The sequence below is a fragment of the Rhyacophila brunnea genome, unplaced genomic scaffold, assembly GCF_057557595.1.
Source record: "Rhyacophila brunnea isolate RB1 unplaced genomic scaffold, BYU_Rbru_1.0 scaffold_22, whole genome shotgun sequence".
Lineage (NCBI taxonomy): Eukaryota > Metazoa > Arthropoda > Insecta > Trichoptera > Rhyacophilidae > Rhyacophila > Rhyacophila brunnea.
This window is the reverse complement of record NW_028232882.1, coordinates 28,093,587-28,113,070: the sequence shown is the minus strand read 5'-3', so window position 1 is coordinate 28,113,070 and position 19,484 is coordinate 28,093,587. Positions and strand designations below refer to the sequence as shown.

Genomic DNA, 19,484 nt, shown 5'->3' with positions numbered 1-19,484 from the left:
TAGAAGACGTTGCAACTCGCTGGGTAGAGCTCTTTGCATTAGAAAGAGCTACAGCGGAAAGTTGTGCTCGTCTACTAATTGACGACATATGTCTACGCTACGGCACTCCCAGACGAATGATCAGTGACAACGGGACTCAATTCGTCAGCGCCGTAATGCAGCACGTAACATATTGTTTGGGTATAAAGCATGCCTTTACACCATCATACCACCCGGAGACTAATCCAGTGGAGAGGAAGAACCGAGACTTGAAACCCCAATTAGCCATACTAGTGGGTAAGGATCACACGAATTGGCCCGACCAACTGGCACCAATTCGTTTCGCAATGAATACCGTGAAGTGTCAAAATACAGGATACAGCGCTGCGTACCTCACGTTTGGACGAGAGTTAAGGACCTCGGATGATGTGACCCGAGACCTAAGGGTGATAACAGAGTCAGAGAATTTTATACCAGAGATAACGCCGTACCTGCTCCAACTCACCGACACTCTCAGACGCACCAGGGCAACTCATGACCACCAGCAGGACATCAGGAAGCAATATGCCGACCAAAAACGTAGGCCAGACCCTGTCTACCAACCGGGAGATTCCGTACTTATTGCGTCGCATGCGCTCAGCAACGCATCAAAAGGCTTTAGTTCCAAACTCGCCCCACGGCGAGATGGGCCATATATTATATTACGACGACATGGTCCCGCCAGTTACGAGGTAGCCGCTCATGATGCTCCGAGCACACCAATGGGGGTTTATCATACGTCCGCATTGACCCCTTATAATGGGATGGCAACCCCACTACCAGGACCAATGATTCCTCTACGAAAACGGGGAAGACCGAAGAAAGGATCGGCTTAGAACCAACATCAAGAGACAGATTCTGGATCTTCAGCGGGGCGCTTATCAGATCCAGAGGGGGAGATTGTAGCGCGGGACCTCTCGCTTGCCCCGAATACTTTCTCCCTCGCACCGCGGCCGTCGCTTACAGCCCACACGGGCACTTCCCATGGAGGCGTTTCCTACCTGCGCGCGCCGGCGTCTCGGCTGGCCGGCAAGGAGAGGGTCGCCCGGTTGGGAATATAAGGCGCCACACGGCCTTGAACAAATCAGTGAACCTTGGGCCAGCTTGGCCCTGACTTAGCATACTAGTCTTGCTTGGTTCTGAAAAAGATATACACGGCTTTCCGTAAACTCTATCAGACCACAGTGAGCTATACTTGCTGAACCCTGCTCAACGCAATAGTCTTGTTTACACTGAAAATGGTATAAGCGGCTTCCCGTAACCCTATCAGTGTACAGTGAGCTATTGTGGTGAGGTAGGTACGAGTTCAGGTTTTGCCATAGTTATACTTTCAAAGAATACAACGAACCCTTATAATATTTATTAAGGAGTACCTACACCTACCCTTATAGTTTCTAATAATTACAAAATTTTAGATATTAGTTTGTAATCCTTTGATGGGCTTTTCACTCAGTGAATAATAATAATATGTACATATTTTTCTATTTATTGTAAGTATGTTATTTTGGTACTGACCAAATAAAAAAAATATGAAAAATTAATGTCGAGTGTTTGTAATGTTTGTTGCTTGTATGATTATATTATGATTTTAATCACAATGTTAAGCAAATAAAATTGTATCTTTTGTTTGCACAAAAATATGACTTGCAATAAATTAATAGTAGTCAGATATTAAAAAAACGTGTAAGAGATTTATAAACAAGTATTCAGAAAATCATTTGGTAGTACTTATACGAAATTTATTTAATTATTTATTGGTTCTATAATATTATATATAATAATAAAATAAATAAATCAATCAAAAATTGAATATCAATAGATTTTTAATTGCCTAGAGTTAATTAACAGGTCACTCCAAATATTTATAATACTGTAGTATTTCTTGGTTTGATTCCGATCCAGAAACCGTTTTCTGCTGTTAATGTGAAAATATGGCTCAGGATTTTGATCGGCGATTCAGTTCTTGGAGTCATGACCAAATCGAATTGACGAAGAAGATGGAAGGCCAGCAATTTTATTTCCATTAGGGCGAAACGGTTTCCTGAAATAAAAAAATATAATATAATAATGTTATTAAACGTAGGTGCTTAAATTGACGAACAAATTAGACTGGAAATTAAATTAACATCCAGCAAAAATATAGTGATTTACAATCAATCCCAGAATTAAAACCTACAACTGCCAAATTGAAAAGATCATAAAATGTAAGTATCTACTTATATGTATTACGAAATACCTAAGCTATGTAAAAATAAAAACGCGATTAAGTATGGCTCCGAATCAATGACATTATTAATGGACAACGCACACAGTTCAGTATCTAGCAAATAAATTCGCGCATAGCGACATTTGCACATGTATAGGTAGACGTCACGCAATTTCCATTATACGATATCACCCATCGGGAATTTGTAGCAATATCACCTTTATTGTAATGGCGTCAGAGCAGTGTTTCGAGTATCAATGTTCATTTGAGCGAACCTGTTCGAACCAAACCATTCGGCATACCCGAAAAAAAGCATTGAGAATTTATAGCAATATCACCTTTATTGTAAATGGCGTTAGAACATATTATGCCATTCGGCAGACCCGAAAAAAAAGTGAGTGTCATTTTTTTTCCAGATGCTTTGTCCATATTTATGTAATTTCTCCGAATGCATTTCGCACTGATAGATATTGTGTATGCATCAAATATAATATAAGAATTGATCAAAATTTCATATTATAATATAGTAAACCAATGATGACAGCAAACAATCATAAGATACTGTAAGTCCCAAAGACTACGATGGGCCGGACATGTGGAGAGAATGCCTGAAGTTGGAGCACCAAGGATCATGACGAAGTGGCTACCCCAACGGAAGAGACCCAGAGGCCGTCCAAGAAGGAGATGGGCTGACGCCGTAGAAGTGGACTGGCTTCATATAGGAAGACCCGGTAACTGGAGAAGTGTGGCGAGAGACCGGAGTGAGTGGAGAGTGGTTGTGGAGGAGGCCAAATCCCACTCCGGGATGTAGCGCCGAGGAAGAAGAAGAAATCATTGATGTAAAACGCTCGAGTGAAGTTCAAGATGTGTTTTGCACGGTCCGTAACAATGAATACTTCCTCAAAATATTCCGTTATCGTCAAGTAGTTGATGCCTAGATTAGGCAAGACATGTCTTAAAGAAGATAAATATGGAATAATCTGAAGAGACCTTAAAAAAGTGGGATTGTTATCAGTGTAAAATTGAAGAGGAAAATGACACGAGTATTAGATAATCATGGATCTAAAAAAACATCAAGCTAATTTTAAAAAAAGCAACAAGCCAATAATATGAATATTGCATAGCACTAGTCCTTGTACTATGACGGGTGTTGTAAATTAAATTATTATGATTGAACATTTCAAAATACTGACCTATGCAAGCCCGTGGTCCAAGACCAAAGGGTAAATACGAGAAAGGGTGAATTAAACTTTTGTTTTCATCAGAAAATCTCTCTGGATCAAATTTATCTGGATTTGGCCAATGTTTTGGATCTCTGTGTATGGGAAATATCGGAATCTGGATAATATCACCTTTTTGAATCTGCAAAAAAAACAAAGATATTAAAAACATATAATAGTTATTGTTTGACGTTTTGAAGTTTGCCTTGTTAATTTTTGATAGACGATGATGATATTATACAACTCGACTTACTGTATGACCAGGATGGTCTGGATTTGATGGTGGTAATCTGAAAGTCTTCGTGCATTGTCGGTCCATTACCCCAGCTGGCGGCCAGAGACGAAGAGTTTCTGAAAGATTTGGATTCCTTGTTTTAATTAGGTGGCTTATAACATAATAATATGTTTAACTTGAAATCATTTTTTATTTATATCTAGTCGACCTTAAAGTTTTTATTGCATAAATTAATAAAATTAATGCTTTGAATTATTAAAAAATCTCTTCTAAACTAAATTTCAATTTAAAAGATAAGTAGGTAATACACTGAAACTGGTCAACGAACGCTATACTTAATAATATGTACCTATAATAGTTTAATATTTACGCTGTCAGTATTCACACTTAATTTTGAATTTAAAAACTATTAAGGGGGTACATGCTCAGCGTAGGTCAAAATGGAGCTTTTGTTCTGTTTTCAAAGCATTATCCTGGACATACCTTAAACGTTGTAGATAATCTAGATATTTATATAATTTTGAAGCCTTATTATCTTTTATATTTATTTTAAACATTTGATGAATGCATAAAGTATTTTTATTACATAAAATAGTATTCTTTTAAACCTCTTGCTCTAATGTTTTAGAATATAGTCATATTTCAGTACATAAATGTGCAGTGGTGTTAAGATTTTTTACATTTATTAATTTTTAAAGGCATTTATAAAACCATCAGTATAATTTATGTTGACATTATTATAGTGAAATATTTACAATAAAAAATTATATTGATAATCTCTGTGATCCCAAATTTGACAAGAATTAGGCATTTTATTATTCAAAAAATGGGCGAGATTTATACATTTAAAGATTATTTTAAAGATACTGATTATAAGCTATGTCTTTGACCATTCAAATGTGATAAACATCCTACGAATAATGTTTGCTTTATAATAATTATTGACCTGTCAAAGCATGATCCTGGACATTCCTTAAACGTTGTAGATAATCTATTTATATAATTTTGAAGCCTTATTATTCTTACATAAAGCATACGTAAAGTAAAGTATTTTTATTACATAATAGTATTATTTTAAACCTCTGGCTCTAATGTTTTAGAATATAGTCATATTTCAGTACATACATGTGCAGTGGTGATAAGATTTTTTAGATGTATTAATTTTTAAACGCATTTATAAAACCATTAGTAAAATTAATGTTAACATTATGTTATAGTGAAATATTTACGATAAGAAATTATATTTTATAATCTCTGTGATCCCAGATTTGACAAGAATTATGCATTTTATTATCTAAAAAAATGGGCACGATTAACACATTTGAAGATAATTCTAAAGATAAAAAATATAATAAATATGAATAAAATAACGGTTTTTTTCCCGGTGCGGTACATGTTCAAACACGCGCGTTAACATGTTCTTAGTCCCTACATCTTTTATCGTTTGTCAATTTATGGCTACAGCCGTATGTTGTAGCTTAAACACTGGGAAATACCAATAGAAATTATTATTATCGTATTTCTTATTCTTAGTATTATAAAAATACTACCTTATTCTTAGGTCAATAATTATTATAAAACAATCATTATTCGTAGGATGTTTATCACATTTGAATGTTCAAAAACATAGCCTATAATCAGTAGTTATAATTAAGTTTATATTTTTTAGTATGTACAGTGCACATAATAATATATCTGAGGTATTTTAAAATTATGTTTCATGTTATTATGGTGTGAAACCAGCTGAATAGATATTGAAGTCTACAGGGACATCTGCCAATATCGAAATAAAACAATGAATATGTATTAATTATTATAAATCGGATAAGACGTAATGATAGATTTTCAATAGGGATATCTAGGAGAAAAAATAGGAAAATAACATACCAGAGCAAACCATATCTAGATATTTTAGCTTCTGAAGATCGTTGTACGTAGCCATGGCTCCATTATTCTCACTGACATATTCATCTATCTCAGCTTGCAGCAGGTCATGGGCTTCTCTGTTTATGCACAGTTCGTAAAACATGAAACTGAGCATTGTGGAAACTGTGTCGAATCCCGCGAAAAGAAATATCACTACTTGGGCTGCAATTTCATCTTCTGTCCAATCTGAAAGATTAAAACGATTTTATAGCCTTTTTGACTAGGTATTTTTCAAACGGTGTGCCGCGAGTACCCTCATTGTATGTAAGTTACGAGTATCTTACGTTTTACCTATAATGAGACAAACACATTACCATAATACTATGTATTGTCACGTGTTGTCACGTGCTGTCACGGTAAGCTTGCACTACGAAAAAGTGTGCATGTCATTTTTATTGGTACCTATTTAAAATGTTATCAGACCGATGCTCCCATCCTGTAGCATATTTTGAACCAAAAATGAATATTTTCTCTATGGATTTTATATTAAATTATTATTTGTGTATGAAGTATATTTACTTTGCTTAGCTGCCTTCTTCTCTATCTTCTCTGCATCGACTCTAGCAAAACCGATATTTTCGCTGATACCTGAGGCCTCTTTCTCGTCGTGCAAAGATCCTTTGACGGCCTGCATCAGAAGGTGGATCATATCTCTTCGAACCGCTCCTGACTTTTCTCTGGATTTCATAATATCAGTCACTGTTGACCTGAAGAACTTGGCCACTGCATCTCCCATCATGCTTACATTGAATAACTAATCAAAACAATGTAATTAATACGTTTTCACAATAATTGATATTTGGTTTATAAGATTGGAACCTAAAGGTGAGTTGAGTACCTAGTTAGGGCATCCAAATAACCGATGTCAAAATAGCGGTTTTTATTCGAATAACTAACAAGGTACCTAACCGTTTTAAACCGTCGGAATTTAAAATCATATCTTTTATGTTTAAATATTTTTGATATACCTATACAGGTACTAACATGTGGAAAGACCTCACATATATACATATTAAAAAAAACTCTTATACAATATATGGCGCCGGACAGGACATGAAACTGCATTCACCGGATTCCAGCTAATATGCTTTACCAATCTAGCCATCAATACTCTACTTAATTACGATGAACTTAACTAGTCTGTATACTGAAGTGCTTCAGAAATTTCATTAATATAGGCTTTTGTAGTTAGAATCAAGGTACTAATAATAGGTAGCAGTGGCGAAGGGTGAAGGTAGGCGGTTAAGATCCGACATAAATAGTGCATACTAAAATTGGTCAATCAAGTGTACTGTCATGTTATTAACACATGACACACTTTATTCATATGGCAACAAAATGGCAAAGGACAATTTGAGTACGCATGCACACTACGATAGTTTCAAGACAGTTCGTAAACTATTTCCGGCGCTAAAGAAGCAAAAGCGGCTTTTTAGCATCAAGGCAAAGCGGGATTCAGGTCTCTCAGTTTTTATCGTTCGAACGAAGCAGACGTCTCGCTGAGTTCCGAGCCTCGGACCAGAGGCACATGGCTTGATTTCCTGACGTTTTAGAGACGATGATGATGGCCATCCGAAGGACGTCCCCCCCAGGCCAAGAGATCGAAGGAAGCCCATGGTCCCGACACGTTTGAGGACGGCGATGGGCTGAGAGCATATTTGTTATGTGGTATTTGTTATATTATTTCATTACGTTACGGTCCACCGAACTAGCATTCTATTTGTATTCTAAATTGTCTGAATATTATACTACGTTAGACGCTCGTAATTGATTTGATTAATTTACAACTTTATACACTGTCGCCCGGTAGTAAATTTTATATATTAATTATACATCTGTTAAAATTTTTTACACGCGTTTTTATTTAAATTACCTTTTATCACTATTGTCTCTATGCATTTCATAGAGTGGCGCTCAAAACCGAGATACTTATAATTGCATTTATATGTCTTTTATTATTACAGTCCATACACGAATGGGTAAAGTAACCGGACAGGTAACTGAGGTTTTAGAGGTAATGTCAAACCAACCACGACCCTGCATTCCCCCAGTCTCATGTTCTGCCGCGTTCCTATCCCATCCAATTCCAATCCACTCCTCTTTTCCCTACGTTACAATCTGATCAATTGTCACAATACCCACCTTTCATTCCTACCTACTTACCTACCTACCTTCTTCCTATATGACAGTATATATTTGTGTTCATTGAATTAAGCTTACGGTGTGTAGATAGTATTTGTTAGTTTTTTTTAAACTCAATTAAACCATGCCTAATTCAAGCCATATTAGATAATAGTCAAAAAAATATTCGTTTACCTATAAAATATTTAAAATTATACCATTAAACCATACATAATTATAGTTATTTTATAAATAGAAGAAGGTTTTCGGTTAATTTAAAAACGCGCGGTTTCCGGTTTAAATCGGTTTGGAAGCTCTAGTTGAGCTGGTGATAAAGGCTCCATACTTGGCAATTGTTTGAAGCCTACCTTCTGCCTAGTTCCACCACCGATGTAAATAGATTGAGTCAGCACACTGTAAATTTTACTATAATATGTAACAATGCTAGTCTTACCTTCATGATGCTAGGAAACATAAAGAAACCAGCGAACTTCAGTATATCCGGTCCTTTAAATTGTGTAAGTTTTTCTGACATCTTGTAAAAAGTATTATTTGGTTTGTTCAATGAATCCGATTCAATTCCGAAGGCACACGATGCGATAACATCATTTGAGTATTTGGTCAAGAAGTCTTTTAATTCTACTTCTCGATAATCTCCTGAATTTTGAATAAAAGTTACATACAAATAAATAGTTTAAACTAGAGGTTTTTAAGCATCAGGAAAAATAATAACCTTTCATTGCAATTTGTTTTGATAGGTTACGTGTATATTTACAAAGAATCAATTGAACGTATGACTGTATATTTATCAATATCAAGGTATGAATTCGATGATGATTCGATGGATGAATCGGGATCAGCCGACAAATCTCAAATCTCAAATTAGGAACATGGGTCAATGAGAAATAGAATCAGTCTCAGACATTAAAAAAAAACCAAAGATGAAATTGCCTTTCTCAAAATGAGACAAAACAAAAACACTTGAGATCTTAACCAAGATCTAAGACGGTGTATGGTTCGCTATTATGTTCTCTTTTCTATTGAATGGAATATGCGGTTATAAACGCTAAACTAGGTTCTAATGGATTTAAGTTTAGCACCATTCCATTTGAGTAATTTTTGATATATCTCATTAGTTAACTTCATTAAATTCCTAGTATTGACGATGTACACCTCTTGAATGTAGTATTTATTGATTATTATATTTAATGATCTATTATTAGGGTTTAACGATGTACATATACGTCTATTGATTGTATTATTAGTGATAGGGGTTTTTTACAAACACTTCAACTATTCATGATTTGTTGAATTAATAGCTGGGTATACTTATAAGTAGTGAGTGCACATAGTACCTGAAAATGCCGAAAGGCAGAACACGGGTTGCAAAAAAAAGTCCATTAGAATTTAAATTCAAATTTCATCAAATACCTTCAGTCGATAGTTCTAATATGCTAAATTAAGTGATGTCGCGGAGAGTCACCTGAGGTTGTCGAGATGTGGCTGTATAGACGTATCCTTAAAATTACGTGTTCTGACAAGGTGACAAGATAAATATTGACACTATCAAATGAATTGAAAAATCAAAATTTAATATGAATGCTACAGGCCACAAAAAAAAAAGTTTTTGAATCAACTCTTACGTACCTTCCGAGGAAAGATTTTTGGTTTCCTTTTTTAGATAGTCAGTTAAACGTTCTGCACATTGTTCAACGAAAGGTAACATTTCTTTCATCTTGGATCCAGTGAAAGCAGGACTTAACGTCGTCCTCATGTCTCGCCACCTATCACCTAAGACAAAAACAACAGTAGGTACAGAAAATAAATTTGCTTAGATGAAAACAATTTAAAGACGTTTGCTTCTTGAGAGTTTTTTCTAAATATTAAAAGTTTCAAATAGTCGCACAGCGTTTACAATAGGTAAATCTTGATTTAAAGGCAGTATCCACATCACGAAGCGGACCCCTAAGCTAAGATGTTTGATGGGACCTCCTACATATCGCTAAGATTAAGGACAATACGTTAAAGTGCCCACCACCACCCGTCATATATGCACAACCGTGGATATGCACGGCCGCTTTCTATGACGCTTTAAACGTGTCTGAAAGAAGTGATTTTAAGTGCTCATTCCGTCCCGAGACGGAGCCGCACGGGACTAATGCTGCAACCATGCACCGTAGTGCTTAAAGAAGAAAGTTAAGAAAGAAAATGTTTGTTTTTGGACTGGCTCTGCTGTCCGCTGACGTTAAGCGCTTTGTGTACCCGCATACTGAGTGTCAAGAATTGAAATGGATGATGTTCTACATTAGTGTTTCCAAATGGCTTCTTTGTATTTTCAAATAAATCCACTTGAATTATCGCGTTATCGGCACCCGGCACTATAATATTATGAAGCACTGATAGCGACTCCCTTTTTGGGTATCCATGTAACGTGCGACCCTTCGCGGCGAAGATTGGATACGTAGCCATTTTTAATTAATCAGACAACGTACTAAAAATTATTAAAAAATATAATTAATTTAATTACATCAATCATTATGTCACATCAAATTGCATTGCACAACCATACATTTTTAAAATATAAATATCGTCACTGTTCTGGCAGAAGACACTAATTCGAAAAAATGACATATTGAGTTAGTTATACCAAAATGTTTCTTATTTCAAACTTTACCGTCTGGAAACCTCTTAATAAAAAAACAGTCTTTATTTTAAGGTCATCCTTATTACGATTACTTAATAAACCCACATGATAGACCATTTCAAACATTTTAACAACTTCAAAGTCAAATTACTCAAAACTAGTATTCTCCAGTTAGTGTGTTCTGCCAGAACAGAGACGATATGATCTAGATAAAATAGCGCCGCAGGTGACTTTTTTACTATAAGAAGAAATTTGTGGTGTGTCTATCTCACTTTACTGGTCGACCCGCCATGCCAGGCCTCCTCATGCTAGAGCCCTGTCAGCCCTCCCCTTATGGGGGCCATGATTAACAGTCAGAAAGGTAACAGTACCTAAATCAAATTTGATCTACAGTTGACGAGACTACTAGAATAGACCTCGCAGCAAATGGTATTAAACCCAAAGAAAGTGGAAAAAACTAAAAATCTCTGAAGTTATATTTAATATTTTTTTCTTGTAGAATTATTGGCATATTTTATGGTGATAAAAAACTCAATCCTTGTCAGCATATTGACTGCCGATATTAAATATCCATTTCCCGTAGTGTCCAAATTTGGAAAACTCAGTACATAGCTGATTGCAATGATTGTTTCCGTGATATCCATTTTTCCACATAGTCAGCTATACCCGATGACGCAAACTCCATATATACTCAATTGTAATAATTCTTTCCTAAATATTCTTTTAAGATATTATTTTGATTGTGAGTACGTCAATAACTAGCGGATCATAATTCATTGGACATGTCACTCGAATATAAGTTCCCGGTATCTCAGTCTTAATCGCTCCGCACAACATCTCATTCTACCGAGATCGGACCTCGGAACAGTATCATAAGTATTGTAACATAATTACTGTAACATACTCTTGTACAGACTGTTTACGCTCCAAATAAAACTCGCTCCTCCATCCTTCGGAGCAACCACCAAATCTCGACCTCTCATCTCTCCTTCTGACCACCTCTTCATCCATCACACCATGACTGCTCATAATTTATTTGCAATGTATAAATATTTAGATGGATTCCGCATTATTAATAACATATTATCTTACATGTACAACAAAAAATACAGGGTGGTTCACCAATCATACTGTTTGGTTGAACCCTGTACAGATGTAAGTTTCTTACCTCTAAGATTGAAAAGATTATAGAAGAAGAGTGGATCAGATTCTCGCACTGCTAGAACGGAATGGTCCGTGAAGTGGTCAAATTCTTTCACATTTACTTGTTTTAGTAAATCCAAATCTTTTATAACTACACAAGGCTGGGTGAAATTAAAAAATCCCACATATCTGAAAAAACGATTTGTAAAAGTTAGTGAATAAACTAATTTTCTTCGTCACATATTTCAATAAGTGGTTAGAGTAAATCGATACCCCCATTTCAATAAAGAAACAACTCAAAATTTCAAGGTTATGAGTTAATATTGCCATTCGATGTAGAAAGTGGTTAAATGTAAATTATGCGTATTACATTTCGCCGTAGTATAATTTACTGTGAGCTGTCTTACCGAAAAGAAATTCCCGTATACCCTTTAGATAAAAAAGACCTGTTCGTCGAGCATTGCAGAATTCATTTGATATTGATTGGCAACAAATGTTTGATAATAACGTTGTTATTATAATCAGATATATTTTGATAGGTACGGTACGACTTGATACGAGAACCTACCAAAATTTTGAATTAAATTGTACGATATTATGATCGCATGTCCAATATACTTACTTACTTATTTATTCTGTCTTTCTCTTGTATTCCGGTGGGTTTGATAACGTATTTTTGAGTTTTTTGTTAGGTGAGGAATTTTATTGATTTTAATATTTTATACGGCCATCTATTTCCGATAGGACATCTCACGAAGAATTGTGTTAAGGCAAACTGCATACGTACAAATATCCGGACACGGTAGAAAGGTTGTCTCTTTACAATTCAGCAAAATAAGAGTCAAACATTAATCAATGAGTCAATGTGTCATCAAATCGAAAAACCGTTTTAATCATTAATTCAGTTATATATTGGAATTTCTGGATTAACTCCTTATTAAATTGTAGAATTTCATTGCATATTGCTAAATTCCACTAAACTAAACATAAAAAAAAGTTTCCTCAAAATCAACGTTTAAAATTAAAATGAGAATTTCTGCAAAAAAAAATCAAAATTATCTTGGAACAAGGTTTTTTGAGTTGTTTTCTTATTGAAATATGGTATCAAAATGTATGCAAGCTTATTAAGCAACTTCCTTTTACAAATTAAATGAAATTGTTGAAAATATTCAGAACAAACTAAAATCCGCTGGGTCTCTGAATAGAAAGTATGGAATGTTATTGCTCGCGAGATGTTGTAGAGGTTTTACCCAACTATACAACTGATGTTATTGTCTATGCTCATTTTTAGAGCATAGACAATAAGGAGACGGAGACGTCAGTAGTTATTAAAGAGAGCTTCAAAAATGTAGACGTTACGAGACGCATGTCGTTTCCTTAAAATATCTAAGTCAAAAGTATCATTATACACCTGTACGTATAAATTATTATAGATTCACTCATTCACCGTGGACCTGTTAATTACTTTTTAATTACCACATTTATTTAACATGCTAATAGTATCTAATGGCCAACTAATTGGCAACGCACCTGTTGCGTTGGACGGACGGAATGTGTTAAATATACTTTTGTGCATCCTGCCATGTAATATTACCAGTGTAATTGTGCTTTGTACAAAATACAAAACGATATAAATACCCAAGCTTGTTTCCTTTAACTCATTTGCTGCTGACTAGATAATGATTTTTTAATTACCACCTTTAAAATGCACGCTAATTACAATGATCGGCCGCCTGGTCATCACGCGCCAGGTGCATCTTCAGCGTCCAAAGTATTAATAGAGTCCCATATAATATCACATTTCCATTCAAAGGCAACTATAGACGCTAGATCTTGAGTTGTTGGTTGTAGGATCCAACATCTATTATTTGTATGTGGAAGGTTGCGTCGTGTATGTGATAGTATTCGGGGCACAATAGAAATGAGACACAGTGATGTATTTTCTTGGGTTTATATTGTGGCACTACATTTTAGGTTGTATACGGCATTACGAATAGAGATAAATTGATATTAGGAGTTGATTACGTAGGATTTTACATCATGAATTTTGATTGAGTTTAGATATATGACTGTATAGTTCAATGCCGAGAGTGCGATTGATTTATTGGCTCTCGTTTCCGCTTAGTATTATTGTCTGTGCTACACGAATGTCCACAGACAATAATACGTTGGTTGTAGAGTTGGGTAAACCTTTACACAACCATCTGAATATAATATATTAACGGAGGTAAGATGATAACCCCAAACACCCCCCAATAAATGGTGACTCCGACGTGATTGGAGTACCGAAATTTACGGCGTTGAAATATGCTCGCCCAATAATAATGATGTTCAGATAAATGCTGTTTTTATAGATTGGCATTACGTTACTTGGGTCATGTATGAAGTTAGTACGATTTAGCAATCGTTACTTCCACTTACCAGGGGTGATCCGTGTAAGATGAAAGAGAGAGAAAGATGAAGTGAGATGATACAACAACACGACTAACACAACATAATAATTATTATGGATAATAAGGATATAAAATGTTATAAGAATAATATATCTTACTTTTCATCCGGGAATTTGTCGTAAGTCCTTTTAAGAGCGTCATTCAAATGTTCTTTTCCAACAATAACCTTAAATGCATTTCCAACGAATGGTACCGGATTAATATACTTGATTCCCGTGTTGATAAAGTGTCCCATATTTCTTTTCCCCAAAAAGTATATGATGACCAGGATTGTAACTCCCAAAATGACAAAGTCTGAAGCGGTAAACATCGTGATGAATGTCAACTGAAACTAAAAGAAATACGGAAATTATTCAATGTGTGTGTACAGTTATATGTGGGAAGCCTGTACAACATAAACGATTAAATACATATGGATACATGAAGTACCTATTCGTGATTTGGCAGCTTCGAAAAGGATAGTTACCCTTAAACAAAAATAAATAAGTAATTGCATTTCGACTGCTAATCTGCAAACCAGCTAACTGCACTTTTGATCATAATTGAGAAAAAAAATCTTTTTAAAAGTGTATTTTTAGAATATTATTATTAAATTCCGCTCGATAGTTAAATTATTAAGTTTTTTCTCCTTACTGAACAATTTGCCCAAATGGAGTTAGCCGGCTTGCAGATTAAGGGGTGCCTGACGAATGGCCGAAATCCTGAAAGCCGAAATCTTAACACTTATCATAAATTGCGCAATTGTTACTGTTTTTATTTTTCGGGATTTCGGCCTTCGGGATTCCGGCCATTCGGCATTTCGGCCATTCGGGATTTCAGCGTTCGTGATTTCGGTATTCGGGATTTCGGCTTTCGGGATTTAGGCTTTCAGGATTTCGACCATTCAGGATTTCTCATTCGGGATATTGGCCTTTGGGATTCTGGCCTTCAGGATTTCGACCCAAACCCCAGATTAAGTAGTCAATTTCTTACTAAAAATATATATTTTAAATATAAGCTATACGTATATACCTATCTATAATATTATCTATTAATAAAAAAATTGTCATGTTAAGCGCCGACTAGACGCTCATGCTTTACCACAAGCTTACCTGCGCAAACCGGTTTGTATCGGGAAGCCCGTGTGTATGGACGGGAAAACTGTAGTTCGCGCAAACCGAAAAGCGCTGTAAAAGTTGCTGCCGTCTAGCCGGCGCATTAAATGTACTTTTCTTTCCCTCACAATTATGTTTTTCTTTGATTATCCGGATTTATCATTATCCGGACTACTTTCACTATTTTCGTTCTTCATCTTGAGTATATAAAATGTCTTTATTTTTTTTTCAACCACTCGTTACATGGATACGTGTGGATTTTGATAATCATTTACTCGTGTATTTAAAATACTTACATAAGCATCGGTAAATATTACAAACATAATCAAATCATAATCGATAAAAGATTATAAAGATAATTCTCAAGTAGACAGTATCGTAGGTTGAAAGTGGTAAGTGACTTTGACTAATTAAGTTCATTACGTCATGTACAATATTATGTAATTGAATTTTATATTGAATTGACAATATTATGAATTTAATTTTATATTGAATTGACAATATTATGAATTGAATTTTTGACATACGAAATTGCTATTCGCTCGATTTTCAAGCATGATGAAAATTCAATAATACATTTCTACTGTTATAAGGGTCTAGGACGATTTGGCGCCGGGACAATTGGACGCCGCGCAATTTGAAAATAAATAGACGTTAGGTACTTATAGGTACTTTAAAAAAATATTTAATATTGTTATTTATATTTAAATTATTATATTATGATTTAATAGTTGGTGAGAATTTAAATATGCAGACGTAAATAATGATTTAATCGTGCATATGCTTAAGTTCCAACAAAAAAAGAGTTTTTTATTTTAATCTAAAGCCTTAAGCATGATAATTCTCAATCGGCAATAAAAAACATAATGTTAAGAGTAAAATGAATTAAAACTACTAAGTAGTAAAAAAAAAAGTAAAAACTGATTAAAATTCCTCGTCTACGTTCTGTTTACGTGTTTACTACAGTGCGGCGTCCAATTGTCCTGGCGTCCAGTTGTCCCATTCCCGTTATAAGAAGGCAAAAGGACTTAACCTACACGATAATGGTTAATAATTTGGTGTTATAATAATATATTCACAATCTAACATTAATTAAGGCGATACTACAGTTGAGGCACGGTCTAAATCGATCGTGACTACGCGACGCGAAAATTGTGCAAACGACGCGTGCAGAACAAAACATATTTTTGTCATACAAATTCAACATGCGTCCATTTAATGTTATTTTTATTGTTCTATTAGTAATAATAATAATATATTCATTGACATGTTTTCTTTTTCAAGTAAATGGGTAACGTTTTTTAGTCATCTTTACACGATTTATGAATTATTCCCCCGACGCCATCACAAAACAAATTGACTTTCACTCTTCGATTGGCAGCCAGTCCGAAATTTCGTCGCACCTATAGTTGAAAATTATTTGCCGTTTCACTGAAGTATGCTCTTAATTAGGTTATTAAAAAAACAATAAAAATGGTGGTAAGGTCTTTTTTGTCCACTTCAAACAAAATCGGCATTCGCAGCTTACATCCTTTGGACACAACCTGTATTTAGTCAGTACAATGTTATTATCCAACAAAACTTATTTTAAAAAAAAACTGGGGGTAAAATCCTTTCGTCTCTCTACAGTTGATATTATTTCAATTTTTTTAATGTTAATATTTTATGATTATTTTTACCAATTAAGGTTGTTTAATTTACCAATTACCGTTGTTTAAAAGTGTTTTAATAAACTAATACGGATATAATAATGCTTCTCTTCCGCTAACCACTCCTATTCGGATAACTATGTTTCATTTCAAAGTATCATCTCGCCTCCAATAAATATCCGTTCCCTTTAATAATGTATAAAAGATACATGTTTCGCCAAGACAGTTTTAGACAGACATCAAGGACATTATTTACCAATTAAAAAAGATATTCGATTGTTCATGCAGAATAAAAAATACTTACTAAATGGTATCTAAATATTATTATTATAATTAGTATTATGACAAAGTATATATGTACATTTTTTTTAAATTTATTGATAAAATAAAATACTTGAATTCTTATCTTATCAATATTAATATTATTACACAAGTTGATAAGCTTATAATATGTACATTACGATATTTTAAAAACATGTAACGAAAGGAAATTATATTATATTAAAAACAATGATTATTTAGTAGAGCGTTTCCCAACCTTTTTTGGCTCACGTACCACTTGGTAGTACATCACGCTTAATTGTACCACTTCGTAAAAATGATTGTATTTCGAGAAATTTGTTATTCTATTTGCATCAAAGAGAGAGTCCAATCTCTTTGATTTGCATTAGAAATTTTATAGGGTGACTATATTTCCCAGAACTCAATTTATTTAAGTTTAAAAAAAAATACCAAAGGTTTTATTTTTTCTGATAAAATGAGACATTTGAACTTTACACATCACAATGTTTTTTTAAAAAAAAAAAAGGTGCCGAAGCTCTGTCGAAATTCAAAACCAGGACATTTAAAGAAGTTTTTTTAAACTATTTTTTATTAAAAAAAAAATTACATATAATTAAATAAAATTATTTGTTTTAAAAAAAAAAATGCGGCGCAGGCAATTTTTTTCCAAAATTTACCGGTATTAATAGAAAATATAAATGTATGTAAAATTAATTAAACACGGTAAATGTAAAAATTCTTCTGATGAAAACGAGACAATTCACTTTTACAAATTTACAGCAACGCCGCAGGCTCAAGTGAATGGAGTACAGCGCCATCATAACAGTGACGGCGACATCTCAAGTTACTGATAGCTATCGCGCTAAATTTAAAAGTGCACTCCAAAAATACGATATTGATTGTTGGATTTTCGATCATCGACTGTACATATTAACAACTGTACTGTATATTATTAATTAAAATGATGAATTATAGAAAATATACAATAGTTTAAATGTTATTTTTATGACTGATTTCTTTTTACTGTTTATGTCCGCCATTACTGACTATTTTTCGCGTACCACCGGTGGTACGCGTACCACAGGTTGGGAACCGCTGATTTAGTAGATAGAATGGTCAGATTTTCTGGCAGTACACGCGACTCATTTATAATCTGAATTAAATAAAAAAACTTAAGATTCAAAATATTTATGAATATCTATCTTGACTAGGGAATCCAATCCCGAGCCAAAATTCTGATCCCGGGATTTTGGCATTACAATTTGACAATCCTGGGATCCCGGGACGGGTCCCGGGATTGGCATTTTTTCCATTGTTGATATAAAATTTTTAAATTTACAAATAACATTGATAAAATCGGTCAAAAATAAATCTAGTATAATTTATACTATTTAAGACATTTATTGTTAATATTGTATACGTTCAATCTTGGAAATACACAAGTTTAATGGAGTAAATAATATTGTAATTTAAATAATAATGTGAATTTAATAGGAGATTGCTGTTTCTGATAGTAACGACTTAATGAATGGATTAGCGAGATTTAAAATAGTAAAGCAAATAATCATGGCGTACTTATGGCCTTTCCGCTTCATAAATCTAATTAGTCAGACAAATATGAAACGAAGCATTGTTTTTTTCCAATCTTTCCATTTTTAATAATTTATGTAAAAAAATAAAATGAATCGGCAACCTACACATGGGTCAAACTTCAAACTTCATTCAAACTCAGTTTATTTCTAATGTAGTTATTTTTTATATTTTCGCTTTTATTTTATTTTCCATAAAAATTGATAAAAAAATCAATCCCGAAATCCCGGGATTATGTTTATCAATCCCGGGATTCATAGGTACTGAAAATAGCTCGGGATCCCGGGATTGGAATCCCTAATCTTGACTTACCCCCTATTATTATTGAGACAGTCACACGTTTCCAGCTAAACTATATAATATCTTATATTATTTTATATTCATACTAAAATTAAAAAGTTAATTTCACATAGGTATTGACACTACTGTGCTGACAGTGTGTATGTAGTAAAGCTACTGACAAATAAAATTAAACCTTGATAAAATATTATAAATATTATTTATGTTCGATATCTGATAATACATAATCTGAAGTACGTGTCTACTTAATTGACTGTATCACAGGTTCTTAAACGTTTTTTGTACCAACGACTACATTTTCATAATTTATTAAGTCATTTTTTCAGTGCGGTTTGTGAACACAACAAAAATAATTTAAACACCAGAACATCACAAATTAAACAGAATGACACCAATTTACATTACCACAGTGACAGGTGGCAGTACCACATGTCAATTTTCTCATACCTACGTCATCTCCCTATCTCACTTTCTGTCTGATACGTTTACCTATATGTTCTGTCTTACTGTCTTGGTTCTGCTATTTCAGACTCAATAATTATTTGTTTCTGAGGTGCTGCATCATCTATAGTCTATGGCTGCATCAGCATAGCGGAGTCTTTG

General features: G+C 34.1%; 1 protein-coding gene across 1 annotated transcript; it reads right to left on the bottom strand.

Moving 5' to 3' along the window:
* Positions 1-1,748: 1,748 nt before the first annotated feature.
* On the bottom strand, positions 1,749-19,028 carry LOC147070295 (cytochrome P450 9e2-like). The gene is made up of 10 exons (XM_085949550.1): positions 18,894-19,028; positions 14,065-14,297; positions 11,539-11,702; positions 9,374-9,517; positions 8,181-8,383; positions 6,125-6,359; positions 5,567-5,791; positions 3,698-3,795; positions 3,418-3,586; positions 1,749-2,059 (listed from the first exon to the last, which is right to left on the bottom strand). Exons 2-10 carry the CDS (start codon positions 14,274-14,276, stop codon positions 1,881-1,883), a joined length of 1,629 nt encoding a protein of 542 aa, XP_085805676.1. The 5' UTR covers positions 14,277-14,297; positions 18,894-19,028; the 3' UTR covers positions 1,749-1,880.
* Between the last annotated feature and the right edge of the window lie 456 nt (positions 19,029-19,484).